Genomic DNA, 19,388 nt, shown 5'->3' on the forward strand with positions numbered 1-19,388 from the left:
ACAACTTTCACATTTTTTGTGAATTGTTTTAGATTATTGTGGAAAACTTAAACTAGAATGGTGAGACTGAGACTGAGCTTCATATAATAGTGATCCTGTGCCACAGATACAGGAAAGAATCATATTAGTTTTCATTGTGAGAAATTGGTAGTGTGATGCAGACAAATTAATAATTCAGGTTTATCCAAAGGCGTTGTTATAAATAAATTGTAAACAGACACTCAGAGAAGTGTGAAGTAGCTTGTGCCATAATCTGTATGAAAATGGCATTGAAGAACTCTGATATAACAGTAGTAATGAAACAGGCTCTCCTTTTGAAAAGTTTGCAAGCACTCTTCTGATTTGTTTAAGCCATTTGTATGAAACATTACAGTTTGGTCCTAAAACTATGTGGAGATTATGAAGGGACAGTAGAAATTAATTCTGAAACTTGATTACATCTATGTTCAAACTAAATTAAATTTATTTTGAAAAGTATGCTCTGTAACTAGATGGTTACAGCTACAGTAGCCAGCAATTGCCAGTGTGGCAGGAAGTCTAAGTTTTGGATTATTGTGACAAATCAGGTGAGGTAGCTCTTTATTCAGCTCACAGTGATCTCATATTTTTGTGTTTTCTAAGACCCTTCTTTTGAAAGAGGTTGTTTGTTCATCTTTTATCTGCAGGAACTTGATGATGCTTGATATTTCAATTATTTAAATATTACAGCCTCATTTCTCAACTTTAGGTTTTTCTAAGTCACTTCAAGTGAATGTTGAATTGTGACTACTATCATTGGTAATGTGGTATTATCTTTCTCTCCGTTTCTTTATATATATTTCTCTGCCTTCGTATATCTTTGTTTTTTCCTTAGCTCCTTGTTAAAAAGGAAGCCTGGAGAGAGAAGGTTGTCTGACTGCTACATTCAAGCGGGTGGAGTCCTCCAAGGTAGTGTACCCAGTGTCACATTGTTTTTCCATTGCTATCAGTGGCATTTCCTCTACAGTCAGGATCCTTGTCAAATGCTCTTTGTTTCTGGATGACTTCGCAATCTTCTACTCTTCCTCTGATCTTACAGTGGCAACGAGGCAGCTACAGCTGACCGTCAGGAGGCTGGAAACTTAGGACAAGACAACTGGTTTTCGGTTCTCACCAGAGAAGACTACATGTGCCGGTTTTAACCGTGCTCGTCAAACTTTTAATCAACTTGTGCCCACAGTGGGGGACAGTATTTTACATTTTCAGGAAATGGTACACTTTTTGGGTGTATTAATTGAATCAAAATTAACTTATCTCCCACACCTGAAAAACCCACAAACAAAGGGCTTCTAGTCATCGAATATTCTGAAATGCCTTTGCAGAAAAGCATAAGGAGCTGACAGGTCCTAATTAATGCAGTTTTATAGGGCATTTGTTTGGTCACATTTAGATTATTGCAGCTTGGTATGTGTATGAGTCTGTATTTCCTCCCTGAAGATGTTAGACACTATTCACCATGAGGAAATTCAAATATCGAGTGGAGTTTTTTGGACCAGCCCAGTACAGAGCCTGCGTGCAGAGGTTGGTGAACCACTACTCTGGATTCGGTGACATGTCTTTTGGCTCAACAGGCACAAAATCTCAGTGTCACCTCATTCAGTGGCATTTAGTGCAGTGGTCCAACCCAACTTTGAACAGCTGTTCGGGAATTGATCCCATGCAGCCAAGCCATTCGGGATATGTGCTACTAACTGTCTCAAGAGTATGGATCTACCAGACTTTCGAATACACAGCCAGGGATGGAACGTGCAGCCACCTTTGTGTCTTCAGAGGCCCAAACTTGACAAGCTACAAGAAAACTTGTACTCCAGATTATGTTTTTACAACTTTGTTTTCTTCCGTTTTAAGTGCGTACCACAGTTTTGTCAGTGTTTTTACGGATGGATGCAAGAAAGAGAATTTTCTCGGTTGTTCCACTGTTTTTCCAGATAGGGTTTTCAAAGTGCATCCTCTGGGACAATTTATATATCACGATGCGGAGTTGCGTGGCATTATGAAAGCACTAGAGAGAATTCATAGACATCACTGTACAAGATTTCATGTCTGTTCTAATTCTCTTAGTGCACTACAAGCTCTTCTCCAAATGTATCGAGTAGACCAGTTGATTCAGCTCATCCACAACTCCATATAGCAGCTCCAACACTTGTGGCAAGTAGGTGATCTGCTGCTGGGTACCTGGTCACAATGGGACACAGGGAAACGACATGGCCTACAAAGCGCCCAAGGAAGAATGTCTGAATGGTATTATCCATCAGTATCCCATCCAGTTGCACACCATCTGCTCATTTACTGACAGATACAGCATGGGTCAGTGGGAGACTGAATGGTTGAAGGTGACAGAAAACAAACTGTAATTGCTCAAATCGACCACACAATCATGGCACTTCTTGTCAGCCTCACCACTGGAAGGAGATTCTGATTACCAGGCTGCGCAGTGGACATAGCCCTTTAACACATGGCTGGTTTCCTCCTCCGATGGGAGGATCCACTGCTCTGAGGTTTGTGCTGTGCTGCTTTCAGTTCAGAACATTTTGGCAACATATATCTTATATATTGATAAAAATAAGGGCAGCCCTCAGTCTCGATTGTTATCTGTCCACCAACGTGGCTGATACTCGTTTCGGTCGTACAAAAGTGGTAAAATTTTGTGAACTGCCAGGCCTCAACCCTAAATTGGTGGAGAAGGAAGACAAGACTTCAATGCATTTTAAACTTTCCGCATGTGGGGACAGCCTTTGTCTCCATACACGAGATTGGCATGCGGACTTCTTGTCATGGCACTGATTACCATGAGGTTGAGCACTTCTCACCTAAAATCATCATCATCGTGTAACAAAAAATTCTGGTAAAAGTCTATAATTTGGCCAGTGGCATACTTACACATTTCCTGCAGGAATTTTGTCAGTTCTTGGTGTGAGGTAAGATGGGAACAAAAGAAGGCATGTCAGCTGTTTGTGTTACACAGTCATTGAGAAAGCAGCAGGCAGACACCATGTTTTGAAGTAATACATTTGGAAGAAATGGTAAAACATTACTATAAATGAGGATTATAAATTTAATTGCTCCCTTTTTGAGTCACAGCTATTTAAACTGTGCTAGTATCTGCAAACCGAGGCTGGCGTATCAACTCATCATATATTCCACATGGGAAAAATATATCAAAAAACAAAGATGATGTGACTTACCAAACGAAAGCGCTGGCAGGTCGAAAGACACACAAACACACACAAACATACACACAAAATTCAAGCTTTCACAACAAACTGTTGCCTCAACAGGAAAGAGGGAAGGAGAGGGAAAGACGAAAGGATGTGGGTTTTAAGGGAGAGGGTAAGGAGTCATTCCAATCCCGGGAGCGGAAAGACTTACCTTAGGGGGAAAAAAGGATGGGTATACACTCGCGCGCACACACACACATATCCATCCACACATATACAGACACAAGCAGACATATTTAAAGACAAAGAGTTTGGGCAGAGATGTCAGTCGAGGCGGAAGTGCAGAGGCAAAGATGATGTTGAATGACAGGTGGGGTATGAGTGGCGGCAACTTGATATTAGCGGAGATTATGGCCTGGTGGGTAACTGGAAGAGAGGATATATTGAAGAGCGAGTTCCCATCTCCGGAGTTCGGATAGGTTGGTGTTGGTGGGAAGTATCCACATAACCCGGACGGTGTAACACTGTGCCAAGATGTGCTGGCCGTGCGCCAAGGCATGTTTAGCCACAGGGTGATCCTCATTACCAACAAACACTGTCTGCCTGTGTCCATTCATGCGAATGGACAGTTTGTTGCTGGTCATTCCCACATAGAATGCATCACAGTGTAGGCAAGTCAGTTGGTAAATCACGTGGGTGCTTTCACACGTGGCTCTGCCTTTGATCGTGTACACCTTCCGGGTTACAGGACTGGCGTAGGTGGTGGTAGGAGGGTGCATGGGACAGGTTTTACACCGGGGGCGGTTACAAGGATAGGAGCCAGAGGGTAGGGAAGGTGGTTTGGGGATTTCATAGGGATGAACTAACAGGTTACGAAGGTTAGGTGGATGGTGGAAAGACACTCTTGGTGGAGTGGGGAGGATTTCATGAAGGATGGATCTCATTTCAGGGCAGGATTTGAGGAAGTCGTATCCCTGCAGGAGAGCCACATTCAGAGTCTGGTCCAGTCCCGGAAAGTATCCTGTCACAAGTGGGGCACTTTTGTGGTTCTTCTGTGGGGGATTCTGGGTTTGAGGGGATGAGGAAGTGGCTCTGGTTATTTGCTTCTGTACCAGGTCGGGAGGGTAGTTGCGGGATGCGAAAGCTGTTTTCAGGTTGTTGGTGTAATGATTCAGGGATTCCGGACTGGAGCAGATTCGTTTGCCACGAAGACCTAGGCTGTAGGGAAGGGACCGTTTGATGTGGAATGGGTGGCAGCTGTCATAATGGAGGTACTGTTGCTTGTTGGTGGGTTTGATGTGGACGGACGTGTGAAGCTGGCCATTGGACAGGTGGAGGTCAATGCCAAGGAAAGTGGCATGGGATTTGGAGTAGGACCAGGTGAATCTGATGGAACCATAGGAGTTGAGGTTGGAGAGGAAATTCTGGAGTTCTTCTTCACTGTGAGTCCAGATCATGAAGATGTCATCAATAAATCTGTACCAAACTTTGGGTTGGCAGGCCTGGGTAACCAAGAAGGCTTCCTCTAAGCGACCCATGAATAGGTTGGTGTACGAGGGGGCCATCGTGGTACCCATGGCTGTTCCCTTTAATTGTTGGTATGTCTGGCCTTCAAAAGTGAAGAAGTTGTGGGTCAGGATGAAGGTGATTGAGGAAAGAGGTTTTAGGTAGGGTGGCAGGTGATCGGCGTGAAAGGAAATGCTCCATCGCAGCGAGGCCCTGGACGTGCGGAATATTTGTGTATAAGGAAGTGTCATCAATGGTTACAAGGATGGTTTCCGGGGGTAACACATTGGGTAAGGATTCCAGGCGTTCGAGAAAGTGGTTGGTGTCTTTGAAGAAGGATGGGAGACTGCATGTAATGGGTTGAAGATGTTGATCTACGTAGGCAGAGATACGTTCTGTGGGGGCTTGGTAACCAGCTACAATGAGGCGGCCGGGATGATTGGGTTTGTGGATTTTAGGAAGAAGGTAGAAGGTAGGGGTGCGGGGTGTCGGTGGGGTCAGGAGGTTGATGGAATCAGGTGAAAGGTTTTGCAGGGGGCCTAAGGTTCTGAGAATTCCTTGAAGCTCCACCTGGACATCGGGAATGGGGTTACCTTGGCAAACTTTGTATGTGGTGTTGTCTGAAAGCTGACGCAGTTCCTCAGCCAAATACTCCCGACAATCAAGTACCACGGTCGTGGAACCCTTGTCCGCCGGAAGAATGACGATGGATTGGTCAGCCTTCAGATCACGGATAGCCTGGGCTTCAGCAGTTGTGATATTGGGAGTAGGATTAAGGTTTTTTAAGAAGGATTGAGATGCAAGGCTGGAAGTCAGAAATTCCTGGAAGGTTTGGAGAGGGTGATTTTGAGGAAGAGGAGGTGGGTCCCGCTGCGACGGAGGACGGAAGTGTTCCAGGCAGGGTTCAATTTGGATGGTGTCTTGGGGAGTTGGATCATTAGGAGTGCGATTAGGATCATTTTTCTTCGTGGCAAAGTGATATTTCCAGCAGAGAGTACGAGTGTAGGACAGTAAATCTTTGACGAGGGCTGTTTGGTTGAATCTGGGGGTGGGGCTGAAGGTGAGGCCTTTGGATAGGACAGAGGTTTCGGATTTGGAGAGAGGTTTGGAGGAAAGGTTAACTACTGAATTAGGGTGTTGAGGTTCCAGATTGTGTTGACTGGAATTTTGAGGTTTTGGAGGGAGTGGAGCTGGATGTGGGAGATTGACAGATGGGAGAGACTGGGTTTGTGTGCAATGAGAGGAGGTTGAGGTTTGCTAGAAAGGTTGTGAAGGGTGAGTGAGTTGCCTTTCCGGAGGTGGGAAACCAGGAGATTGGATAGTTTTTTGAGGTGGAGGGTGGCATGCTGTTCTAATTTACAGTTGGCCTGTAGGAGGATGCTATGAACAGCCGGTGTGGATGTGGGAGAGGAAAGATTAAGGACTTTTATTAAGGATAGGAGTTGACGGGTGTGTTCATCTTTCCATCAGTCCCTATACCAGTTCCAAACTGAACAATCCATTGCCCTCACCCACCTAATCCTTCACCTACACATCAACTTAGCCAATGAACGCACCCGTCAACTCCTATCCTTAATAAAAGTCCTTAATCTTTCCTCTCCCACATCCACACCGGCTGTTCAGAGCATCCTCCTACAGGACAAACGTAAATTAGAACAGCATGCCACCCTCCACCTCAAAAAACTATCCAATCTCCTGGTTTCCCACCTCCGGAAAGGCAACTCACTCACCCTTCACAACCTTTCCAGCAAACCTCAACCTCCTCTCATTGCACAAAAACCCAGTCTCTCCCATCTACTCCATCTCCCACTTCCAACTCCACTCCCTCCAAAACCTCAAAATTCCAATCAACACAATCTGGAACCTCAACACCCTAATTCAGTAGTTAACCTTTCCTCCAAACCTCTCTCCCAATCCGAAACCTCTGTCCTATCCAAAGGCCTCACCTTCAGCCCCACTCCCAGATTCAACCAAACAGCCCTCGTCAATGATTTACTGTCCTACACTCGTACTCTCTGCTGGAAATATCACTTTGCCACGAAGAAAAATGATCCTAATCCTACTCCTAATGATCCAACTCCCCAAGACACCATCCAAATTGAACCCTGCCTGGAACACTTCCGTCCTCCGTCGCAGCGGGACCCACCTCCTCTTCCTCAAAATCACCCTCTCCAAACCTTCCAGGAATTTCTGACTTCCAGCCTTGCATCTCAATCCTTCTTAAAAAACCTTAATCCTACTCCCAACATCACCACTGCTGAAGCCCAGGCTATCCGTGATCTGAAGGCTGACCGATCCATCGTCATTCTTCCAGCGGACAAGGGTTCCACGACCGTGGTACTTGATCGTCGGGAGTATGCGGCTGAGGGACTGCGTCAGCTTTCAGACAACACCACATACAAAGTTTGCCAAGGTAACCCCATTCCCGATGTCCAGGTGGAGCTTCAAGGAATCCTCAGAACCTTAGGCCCTCTGCAAAACCTTTCACCTGACTCCATCAACCTCCTGACCCCACCGACACCCCGCACCCCTACCTTCTACCTTCTTCCTAAAATCCACAAACCCAATCATCCCGGCTGCCCCATTGTAGCTGGTTACCAAGCCCCCACAGAACATATCTCTGCCTACGTAGATCAACACCTTCAACCCATTACATGCAGTCTCCCATCCTTCATCAAAGACACCAACCACTTTCTCGAACGCCTGGAATTCTTACCCAATGTGTTACCCCCGGAAACCATCCTTGTAACCATTGATGCCACTTCCTTATACACAAATATTCTGCACGTCCAGGGCCTCGCTGCGATGGAGCTTTTCCTTTCACGCCGATCACCTGCCACCCTACCTAAAACCTCTTTCCTCATCACCTTAGCCAGCTTCATCCTGACCCACAACTTCTTCACTTTTGAAGGCCAGACATACCAACAATTAAAGGGAACAGCCATGGGTACCACGCTGGCCCCCTCGTACGCCAACCTATTCATGGGTCGCTTAGAGGAAGCCTTCTTGGTTACCCAGGCCTGCCAACCCAAAGTTTGGTACAGATTTATTGATGACATCTTCATGATCTGGACTCACAGTGAAGAAGAACTCCAGAATTTCCTCTCCAACCTCAACTCCTTTGGTTCCATCAGATTCACCTGGTCCTACTCCAAATCCCATGCCACTTTCCTTGGCGTTGACCTCCACCTGTCCAATGGCCAGCTTCACACGTCCGTCCACATCAAACCCACCAACAAGCAACAGTACCTCCATTATGACAGCTGCCACCCATTCCACATCAAACGGTCCATTCCCTACAGCCTAGGTCTTCATGGCAAACGAATCTGCTCCAGTCCGGAATCCCTGAACCATTACACCAACAACCTGACAACAGCTTTCGCATCTTGCAACTACCCTCCCGACCTGGTACAGAAGCAAATAACCAGAGCCACTTCCTCATCCCCTCAAACCCAGAACCTCCCACAGAAGAACCACAAAAGTGCCCCACTTGTGACAGGATACTTTCCGGGACTGGATCAGACTCTGAATGTGGCTCTCCAGCAGGGATACGACTTCCTCAAATCCTGCCCTGAAATGAGATCCATCCTTCATGAAATCCTCCCCACTCCACCAAGAGTGTCTTTCCGCCGTCCACCTAACCTTCGTAACCTGTTAGTTCATCCCTATGAAATCCCTAAACCACCTTCCCTACCCTCTGGCTCCTATCCTTGTAACCGCCCCCCCGGTGTAAAACCTGTCCCATGCACCCTCCCACCACCACCTACTCCAGTCCTGTAACCCGGAAGGTGTACACGATCAAAGGCAGAGCCACGTGTGAAAGCACCCACGTTATTTACCAACTGACCTGCCTACACTGTGATGCATTCTATGTGGGAATGACCAGCAACAAACTGTCCATTCGCATGAATGGACACAGGCAGACAGTGTTTGTTGGTAATGAGGATCACCATGTGTCTAAACATGCCTTGGTGCATGGCCAGCACATCTTGGCACAGTGTTACACTGTCCGGGTTATCTGGATACTTCCCACCAACACCAACCTATCCGAACTCCGGAGATGGGAACTTGCTCTTCAATATATCCTCTCTTCCAGTTACCCACCAGGCCATAATCTCCGCTAATATCAAGTTGCCGCCACTCATACCCCACCTGTCACTCAACAACATCTTTGCCTCTGCACTTCCGCCTCGACTGACATCTCTGCCCAAACTCTTTGTCTTTAAATATGTCTGTGTGTGTGTGTGTGTGTGTGTGTGTGTGTGTGTGTGTGTGTGTGTGTGCGTGTGCGTGTGCGTGTGCGTGCGCGTGCGCGTGCGCGCGCGCGCGCGAGTGTATACCCGTCCTTTTTTTCCCCCTAAGGTAAGTCTTTCCGCTCCCGGGATTGAAGTGACTCCTTACCCTCTCCTTTAAAAACCCACATCCTTTCGTCTTTCCCTCTTTCCTGACGAAGCAACCATTGGTTGCAAAAGCTAGAATTTTGTGTGTATATTTGTGTTTGTTTGTGTGTCTATCGACGTGCCAGCGCTTTTCGTTTGCTAAGTCTCATCATCTTTGTTTTTAGATATATTTAGCTGCGTGGAATGTTTCCCTCTATAAAAAAAAAAAACAGTGAAATATTTCTTGTTTTCTGTGTTGCTACACAATCGATCTGCGGGAGCATAATGAGTAAGTGCATCACTGTTTTAATGAAATCACGGTAGGTGGTTGGTGGATCAGAGATTTCAATTAAATCGTGGGATTAGCTAGGTAGATCAATGTAATCAATATATAGAATATGTGCCTCTATTATGAGTAAACATTGATCCACCTGCCTTCAACCATGATTTAATTAAAACAAAACATTGATCCATTTAGTGTGCTTGTGCAGGTGGATTACGTAGTCATTTCACATAACATTTCATACATTTTCATGTATCTGCAATTAATGCATGAGACATGCACTAATTTCAGTCCACTTTAAAGCACTCACTGCCATAATCACAAAATATTTCTCGAGACTCACTAATACGACGAAAAACAAGAAGCAAAAAATGTTTTCAGTTTCGGCCCAAGAAATACATTGCCTCTCTTCTCACCTCTCATAGGTTATGCCAAAGAATCATCCCATTGACTATGCAAAGTTCACGCATTGCCAAAGTATGAGTGGTAGACAAGCACCGATCTAGACTTTAGCCAAAAATTCTTGTTGCTAAAGGTTACACCCTGTATTTGAATCTGAATGTTTCACTCAGGTCTGTTCATTATACATTATGAATATTTTGTGTGATACAAAATATCTCTAACCAGACACATTTAAGATTCAATGGAGTCTTTGTAGAGAGTTAACTCGCAGTAGATAATGAAATACAATATAAAATAAGGGATTGGTTATAGATACTTGTGTGTATCAGTTGATTCAAAACTTTATCATTAACTCTTTGGTGTTATTCCAACCAGGCTTAACTTTCTTCTGTTGATTAGTACAGAATATCATAACCACTTGACCACGTGTGGGAAAGTTTCCAATGTGACAGTTTCTGGTTAATGTGCGCTTAATGTAACAATTCTTTGGACAGGAGCAGCTAGAAGCAACAGTAGCTCCAATTTCCCACTTCATTGCTTTTTGTACTATTACTTGCAGTGGCTTTTCCTACTCGCCTTCTTTCATTTTGGATCTGGCTCTTCCTCTTCCTAAAGAAAGTGGAAGATTTCCATTTGGGAGGAGCAAGGTTCAAACCCCTTTGTTCAGCTATCCAAATGCAGATTTTTTATAATTTCCATAAGTTGTTGAAGGTGAATTTTGTAACATAGTTGTAGGCTGCTTTCAAAACTGTTTTCCGGAAGCAGATTAAATGCACATAAGTATTAGATTACAAATGGGATCAGAATATCATGCAAAACTAGAAGAAGACTCCACCTGACAGTTAATGTCATGAATATTGACGGGGTTAAATTACATTATAAACTGTTCAGTAAAATTCTGAACAGAGTTGTAAGAGGATCATAATATATGTACTTCCAAAAAAGGGAAAAAGTTCCCCAGCAACAAGGTAAAAAATTATTTGGAACAGCGTAAAAAAAGACGAATAATAAATCATTCGTTTAAAGATAGATAATGAACTAATCAAAAATAGTTCTAAAATGGCAGGAACTTTTGATAACTCTTTTCTGTCAGTAGCAGATAATATACATTTAAACACTTCCATTGCAGATAACCTACAGGTTCCAAGAAAAGTTTTCTTGAACAATTTTGACAAAATTAAACTACATCAAAATCTCCAAAAAAAGTTTTCAGGTTTATCAACACTCTTAAAAAGAAATTGTCAAGTAGTTTTGATGAAATTGGCAGTAAAATAAAGAAATATTGTTCCACTAAACTTGTTAATACGAGGGCAGTTCAATAAGTAACGCAACACTTTTTTTTTCTCGGCCAATTTTGGTTGAAAAAACCAGAAATTTCTTGTGGAATATTTTCAGACATTCCCGCTTCGTCTCGTATAGTTTCATTGACTTCCGACAGGTGGCAGCGCTGTACGGAGCTGTTAAAATGGCGTCTGTAATGGATGTGCGTTGCAAACAACGGGCAGTGATCGAGTTTCTTTTGGCGGAAAACCAGGGCATCTCAGATATTCATAGGCGCTTGCAGAATGTCTACGGTGATCTGGCAGTGGACAAAAGCACGGTGAGTTGTTGGGCAAAGCGTGTGTCATCATCGCCGCAAGGTCAAGCAAGACTGTCTGATCTCCCGCGTGCGGGCCGGCCGTGCACAGCTGTGACTCCTGCAATGGCGGAGCGTGCGAACACACTCGTTCGAGAGGATCGACGGATCACCATCAAACAACTCAGTGCTCAACTTGACATCTCTGTTGGTAGTGCTGTCACAATTGTTCACCAGTTGGGATATTCAAAGGTTTGTTCCCGCTGGGTCCCTCGTTGTCTAACCATAAAGAGCAAAGGAGAACCATCTGTGCGGAATTGCTTGCTCGTCATGTGGCTGAGGGGTGACAATTTCTTGTCAAAGATTGTTACAGGCGATGAAACATGGGTTCATCGTTCATCACTTCAAACCTGAAACAAAACGGCAATCAATGGAGTGGCACCACACCCACTCACCTACCAAGAAAAAGTTTAAAGCCATACCCTCAGCCGGTAAAGTCATGGTTACAGTCTTCTGGGACGCTGAAGGGGTTATTCTGTTCGATGTCCTTCCCCATGGTCAAACGATCAACTCTGAAGTGTATTGTGCTACTCTTCAGAAATTGAAGAAACGACTTCAGCGTGTTCGTAGGCACAAAAATCTGAACGAACTTCTCCTTCTTCATGACAACACAAGACCTCACACAAGTCTTCGCACCCGAGAGGAGCTCACAAAACTTCAGTGGACTGTTCTTCCTCATGCACCCTACAGCCCCGATCTCGCACTGTCAGATTTCCATATGTTTGGCCCAATGAAGGACGCAATCCGTGGGAGGCACTACGCGGATGATGAAGAAGTTATTGATGCAGTACGACGTTGGCTCCGACATCGACCAGTGGAATGGTACCGTGCAGGCATACAGGCCCTCATTTCAAGGTGGCGTAAGGCCGTAGCATTGAATGGAGATTACGTTGAAAAATAGTGTTGTGTAGCTAAAAGATTGGGGAATAACCTGGTGTATTTCAACGTTGAATAAAACAACCCCTGTTTCAGAAAAAAAATGTGTTGCATTACTTATTGAACTGCCCTCATATATTGAGTTACTTGTGTAATGAATCTTTTTCACAACAGTAGTTTTCCAGAGAAACTTAAACGTGTTGTTGTCAAGCCATTTCACAAAAAAGAGACAAAAGGTTAGTAAAGAATTATGGACCTACATCATATACTTTATACACACTTATTTTACTTTATACACACTTATTACAGGAAAACATACTTGTTAGCAAACAGTTTGGGTTTTAAAAAGGACTGTCAACTGGACAGGCCATATTTACCTTATGAAAAGACAGGTAACGAAATATTCGAGTTCGTCAACAGATGATTCAAGGCAAATGGATTATCATTGAATTTCAACAAGACCTGGTACATACACTTTAGTACTTCTCACAGAAAGCCACAAAATTATACAAATAAGTTTCTCAAACAGTGAAATATAAGGAGTAGAAAGTGTTAAGTTTTCGGGACTACAGAGAGATCACAACTGCAGATGTAAAACCCACGGCCTAGAATTAATGAAGAACATCAGTGTGCACAATTGGTGCTATAAGCAATTTAAAAATAAAGAAACTAGTTTATTCTGTGTATTTCCATTCACTGATGAGTTATGGAATAATTTTCTGGGAAAAGTAAAGTGAAGGATAGTATTTTCGAAATACAGAAGCATGTTATAACAATTTGCCATTACCAATGTTTTACTCTTTGTCAAAAAACAGTGAAGTGCACAAATATAAGAGACCAATAAGAACCTCTACAAATACATTAGTAATGAAAGGAGTCAGACACATGGGTACACTTGCCTTCGACAACCTAATGGATTTCAAGACTGAATTATATAACTTTCTTTTGGGCGACTACTTCTATGGCATTGACGAATATCTCCTCAGAAACTCTTTAAATTTGGTGTGTTAGGCTAAAGAATAATTAGAATTAACACTGTCATGTAATATCATTGTACTATTTTCCACATCCCAAACGCAGTTGTCCACGGATTGCACAGAATATAACTAAGGTAATGCAATACATTTGTGCAGTTAGAGCACCTTTAGAAAGAATGAGGCCAATATAATTTTTCATCTTTATCAGACTTAACTTGTGCTCTGTCTGTAATGAGTCTTTCATGTACCCCTGCAACTACAGTTTCTTTTACCCGGACAGTTGCACTAAGTATTCACCCATGTTTTGGCTTGCATAGCATCAGTATGCACATTTGACTTCTATAAGGGGCATTCAAACTAGTGTAAAGTAATGGTAACAATTTTATTAACTTAAAAATGTAGTTATTCATAGTACACATACTCAAAAATATAAAAATGTAGTTATTCGTAGTACACATACTCAAAAATAGTCATCAAAACTGTTGGCACATTTATCCCATTGCAACACTAGCCGGTCGATTCCATCCTTGAAGAAGCTAGTAGGCTGCTGTCAGATGCAGGCCTGAACCCGGTCACACACTTTGTGGTCCGTTGGGAATTGATGTCTGCAATTAGCGTGTTTTAGAGGTGCAAACACATGAAGTCACATGGTGAAAGGTTGTAACTGTAGTGTCATCGTCACTGCATTAGCTGTGTCGGGGCAGGCACTATCATTAAGGAGGATAAAAACATTGAACAACATGCCTCGGCATTTTGACTTTATGGCTTGTCTGCAGTTCTGTAAAGTAACTAAAGCATTCATTTCCGCAATAATTTCTGGTGTGATGACATGATGAGCCTGTCCAACACGAGCATTATCTTCCTGTGACTCACGTTCCTCAAGGAATCGTTTGCACCATTCCACAACACGTGAATGACTCAGACTGTACTCACCATACACACCCTTCATCCATCAATACATTTCATGGCCTCCAACTCCATTGACTGCCAAAAATCAAATACTCCTCGTTGTTCCTGCTTACTCACCTGCATGTTCGATAGTGGACGATAACTTGTGAGACCACTTTCTCTTCGGCGTGAAACCACACTGGCACTATGCAACATCAAATGGTGCACATGCGTCAGTCTCTCTACTACCAATAGATGGCGACACCATACCCACAGTTACGTGGTGCCACCTTACGTATAAGGCAATGGTAGATGCCTTGACCAGGTTTCATTTGAATGAATCTCATATATTTTTAATTGTTGCAGTAATGTATTTTCAGTAATATAAAAAATGAACACTATATACTAAATCATATGTGTGTATGGACTTATATTACTTAAAAAGTGAATCTATAATGCACAAAAGTTAATGCATATCATTGTGCAAGCATTGAAAACTACATGGATGCACAGGTGTGCTGACAATCGTTCTTCGTGTGAACCATTTGTGATTGCAACAGGGGATAAGTCAGAGAGGGCCCAGAATCAAAGGTGTATAAGAGCTGATGAAAGGGAAACAGTAGTTGTGAGACAGGGTTTTTAGCCTGTCACCAATGTTATTCAGCCCGTACGTTAAGCAAGCAATGAAGGAAACCACAAGGAGAAATGTGGAGAGGGAACTAAAGTTCAGAGAGAAGTATAAAAACTTTGGGGTTGCTCTCTTCTTCTTCTTCGGTAGTGCCCTTGGTGAGCCTTGACTTCTTCAATGACCTTCCTTCATATTTCTCAGTTGCTTGCTGCTCTTTTCCACCCCTGGATTCCCTTGCCTAACTGAATGAATCACACCTTTCATAATATTTTTTTTTTTTTATTTTATTTTATTTTTTTTTATTCTAACCTCTGCCATTCTCTCCACATGACCTAGCCATCATATTTGCTGTGATTTCACAAATTTTACTATGTTCATACCTTGTATTAACACTTGTAATTTGGCATTGTAGTGTATTTATCAGCCTTCTTCCTCCCTTATTGGACCATAGATTTTGTTTAGTACATTAGTACATTTTTGCCATGTTCTGTCAGTGTCCACACCTCTGACCTGTACGTGATAACTGGGCGGACTAGGAAGTTAGGTATTAGCAGTTTTGTTTTTCTTGTAGCAAGGCTATTTCCGAAAAGTTGCAATTTGCAAAGTAAGCTCTGCTTCCTGCTTGTACTCTTTCCCTTATAGCCTTTCCTCCAATACTGTTATCGTTTGTTTTTAGGACTCCCAAGTAGTTAAAACAGGACATCTTTTGAAGCATTTCCCATTGATGTTTAGACCTTTGGGGGTTCTTCTGGCCTCAGATTGTGACATTATCATATATGTTGTTTTGTTTTCATTTACTAGATGGCCAATTTTTATGGCTTCTGCTTCCATCGCTTGGTATGTTTTTTGGAGTGTAATGATATTTCTTCATACTATAGCAATGTCATCAGCGTATGCACATATCTGGCTAGTTTTCATAAATATGATACCCCTTTTGTTGATTGTATTTACCACACACACTTGCTGGTTTATGCTGTCAAAAGCTTGTTTGAAGTCGATGAGTAGGAAATGCAGATCTACGTCATATTCATAGAACTTTTCCATTATTTTTCTTATCACAAATATTTGATCTGTTGTTCTTCTGTCTGGTAGAAAGCCGCACTGATATTCCCTTAGTATGTCTTCTGCACACTTCTGTATCCTTTTGTTTAATATTCTTGTGGAGATCTTATGTGGTGTGCTTAGGAGTGATACACCTCTATAGTTTTCACCTGCTGTTCTGTCCCCTTTCTTATAAATGAGGATTACTATTAAAGTTTTCCATTTATATGGCATAGTTCCTGTTTCCTGTATATCTTATATTAATGTGTGCAATTTATTTATTACAGCCTCATCACCAGTTTTTATTAATTTGGGAATTATGCTGTCTTCCCCAGGGGCTCGATTGTTTTTTGACTTGTGGACAGCCTGGGAGACCTCTTGTAGTGTTGGCTTTCTTGCCTCATTGGAATCATTGTCTACTTCCTGCTCCAGTCTTCCCTCCTGTGCAGCTGTCTCTTCATCTTCTAGGCTGGTGCTTAGTGCATCTTTGAAATACTCTGCCCATCTTCCCACTATCTGTTCTTCCTCTCTTATCATTTTCCCATCTTTACTGGAATGTGCCATTATTTTTGGCTGAAATCTGTTCTTGATTTTGCCTACAGCATGATAGAACTTTCTTATTTCACTCTGTTCCTTAAACTCTTCTAGTTCTTGAAGTTCCTTCTCAGGCCACTCTCTTCTCTTTTGCTTGCACAGTCTGTTAGCTCTTCTCCTTAATTCTCTATATTGTTACACATTATTTCTGGTTTCTCTCTGTAGCAATTTTGTTCTTGCCCTGTTCTTTTCCTCTGTTGCTGATCTGCAATATTCGTCAAACCATTCCTTGGTTCTTCTGTACCTTCTTATGCCTACTATTTCTTATGCAGCATCTTTAATGGCTTTTTCAGTCCTGCTCCACTTTCGTCTGCTCCTACTGTGGTCTCTTCATTGCTCAACTTTCTGCTTAGTGTTACTTGGTATTTTTTTTTACTTCATCGGGGATTTTCTGTTGGTCAGTAATCCATTTCATCTTCTTTCCTTTTTTGTTGCCATTTGTTAGTGACAGTTTTGCTCTCAAAACTGATTTTATCACAAAGTGGTCAGAGTCACAGTTTGGTCTTACAGCTCCATACACCCAGAACTCACGTGGAGTGGTGTGCAATCACTAAAACATGGTCAGTCTGATTGACTACTCCATTGACTGCAGACTTCCAAGTACCCAGATGGATCCTTTTGTGTGGGGAGCAGGTACTTTTAATAATCATATTATTCCTTGCTGCAAATTGGCATAGTAAGTCTCCATTCTCATTGTGTTCTTCCTTGTGTAGTGAATATTCCCCCTTATTTTTGCATTAAAATCTATTACTAGCATCAGGTCATATTTAGGTACTGTGCAGCATACCTTTCCACGTCTTCATAGAACCATTCTTTAATTATATCCTCTTTTTTTTCCTCTGTAGGCACATGTGAATTCACTGTTGATATATTCCTAAATTTCCCTCTTAGCCTGAGTCTGCACATCCTTTCATTTATGGGTTCAGATTCTAATAGGCTTTTCCTAACTTCTGTAGGTATTATAAACCCTGTTTCAAGTTGACCTGTTCTTTCTTCTAGTCCACTATATACCAGTGAGTACTCAGGTTTATCTATCTGCCCATGTCCTTGCCATCTTATTTGCTGTAGCCCTACATCACCATACTTCGCTATTTCTTCCATTTTTCCAGGCTGAAGCATTGTTCCCACATTCTGTGATGCTACTGTCAGATCCTTTATGTGTTTCTTGTGCTGGGGTTGTGATATGTATTTTCCATGCAGTTTCCAAGGCTTCTGTTGAATTTCTGCAAAGCTGTAAAGGAAACCACAAAGAGAAATGTGGAGAGGAAACTAACATTCAGGGAGAGGTATGAAATCTTTGAGGTTGCTGATGTCATAATTCTGACAGAGATGGCAAAGGACTTTGAAGATCAACTGAACAGAATAGATAATTTATTGAAAAGGTTTATAAGATAAACATTGACACAAGTAAAAGTAGGTGAACATAATGTAGTCTAATTAAATCAGGCGATGGTGAGGGAACTGCATTAGGAAATTACACACTAAAAGTAATACATGAGCTTGGTTATTTGAGCACCAATAAAACTGATAATGGATCACGTAGTGAGGATATAAAATGTCAAATGGCAATAGCAAGAAAAGTATTTATGAAGAAGAGGAATTTGTTAAACTTAGTGTTAGGGAGTCTTTTTCTGAAGGACTGAGGATGACCATTATAATCTTCATGTTTGTGGTCCAGCCCCTGTGTATAAGAATACAAATACTTTACATATTTCTACAAAACGGAAATTTATTTTGATATGTGTGAAGAGTACTAAGTACGAGGTGCACTGGACATGGACAATGGACAATGTTAATATGGTGTAACCAGTTATCTGCCAGTAATTGACCTAATTTCAATTTATATATCCTGTAAATTTTTTGGATGTTACTCAAAGTTCTAATATTCATAATTTGAGAGAGAGAGAGAGAGAGAGAGAGAGAGAGAGAGAGAGAGGAAAAGTTGTAGCAAAAGGGGTGACGACATGTGTTCAACACACAATAAAAGTCTGTATTTGTAAGTTAAATATTTATTATTTTACACATGAAAACATTTCAGCAAGCTGTTTGCCTATTCCACATTCGTTGTTTCTATTTTCTGTCAAAAGCGATGTGAATATATAAATATTATTTTATCTTTTAGCAGTGAAGACAATGGTGGCGGCAATGGCAGGAGTGGAGAACTGGCAGTGATTCAGCTTGAAAGGGATATACTAATGGCACAAGCGGGCGGTGGTCGTCTGTTTGCTCTCCAGACATCACGATGGTGGTCACAGCTGAAGACAGCGGGATCTGCCATCTATGCAAACCGCCACTACCTGGAACTATATCGCACTCGAAGGAGGGACAGGCTTGCTGGGCCAGGACGTTGTACCATCCTTGGTGATGTCCACATCCATCCTTCTGCCACTGTGCACCCTACAGCAGTGGTGAGTTGCGTTATTTTTATTGTGGAGTCTCATTCACTTATAATTTTTTTTAGATTGTAGCTGGCTCCTTTATACAATCATCTGGGAGCCTATAAAAAACATCTCTCTCTCGCTTCACACACACACACACACACACACACACACACACACACACACACACACACACACACACACCAGGCAAATTGTCATGTATCTGCATGCCATTAGATGTGCTGGCAAGAGAGAATTGTCTAATACTCAGATAGGTTTAAATGTTAGACAGAATAGCTGCCCCTTGTTAAGCAGCACACCCTTGACATAGTAAAGCTCATAAAAGTAACCTGGCCATTTTGCAAAAATGCATTCTTGTTCTCAGCATCATGTGAGTGAACTCTTTGTTTCAAAGGGGCAGCCACCTTGGTTTGTTGTCCTTTGCTGGGCTGTGCATTTCATTGCATGGAACATTGTGTATACACTTTGGCACAGTTATAGTTGACTCGCTACACTGCAGGAAGTGTGGCTGCACAGGCTGGTTGGTCTGCAATCTTTCTTACAGAATCTTAAGGTAACTGTTCGGTAAAAAATGTTTACTATTGTGAATCTTGTAGCATATTT

The 19,388-nt window shown here is 42.4% G+C and overlaps 1 protein-coding gene across 2 annotated transcripts in view; it reads left to right on the forward strand.

The window, feature by feature from the left end:
* Positions 1-19,388, forward strand: part of LOC124802528 (mannose-1-phosphate guanyltransferase alpha-A) — a 38,929-nt gene that overhangs the window by 6,748 nt on the left and 12,793 nt on the right. Inside the window, exon 5 of one of the 2 annotated variants that reach the window (XM_047263374.1) lies at positions 18,509-18,794. In XM_047263374.1, coding sequence (XP_047119330.1) covers positions 18,509-18,794 — 286 coding nt within the window. The remainder of the gene's footprint in view (positions 1-18,508; positions 18,795-19,388) is intronic. The other variant, XM_047263375.1, reaches the window with a different exon arrangement.

Source organism: Schistocerca piceifrons, chromosome 6, assembly GCF_021461385.2.
Source record: "Schistocerca piceifrons isolate TAMUIC-IGC-003096 chromosome 6, iqSchPice1.1, whole genome shotgun sequence".
NCBI classification, from domain to species: domain Eukaryota; kingdom Metazoa; phylum Arthropoda; class Insecta; order Orthoptera; family Acrididae; genus Schistocerca; species Schistocerca piceifrons.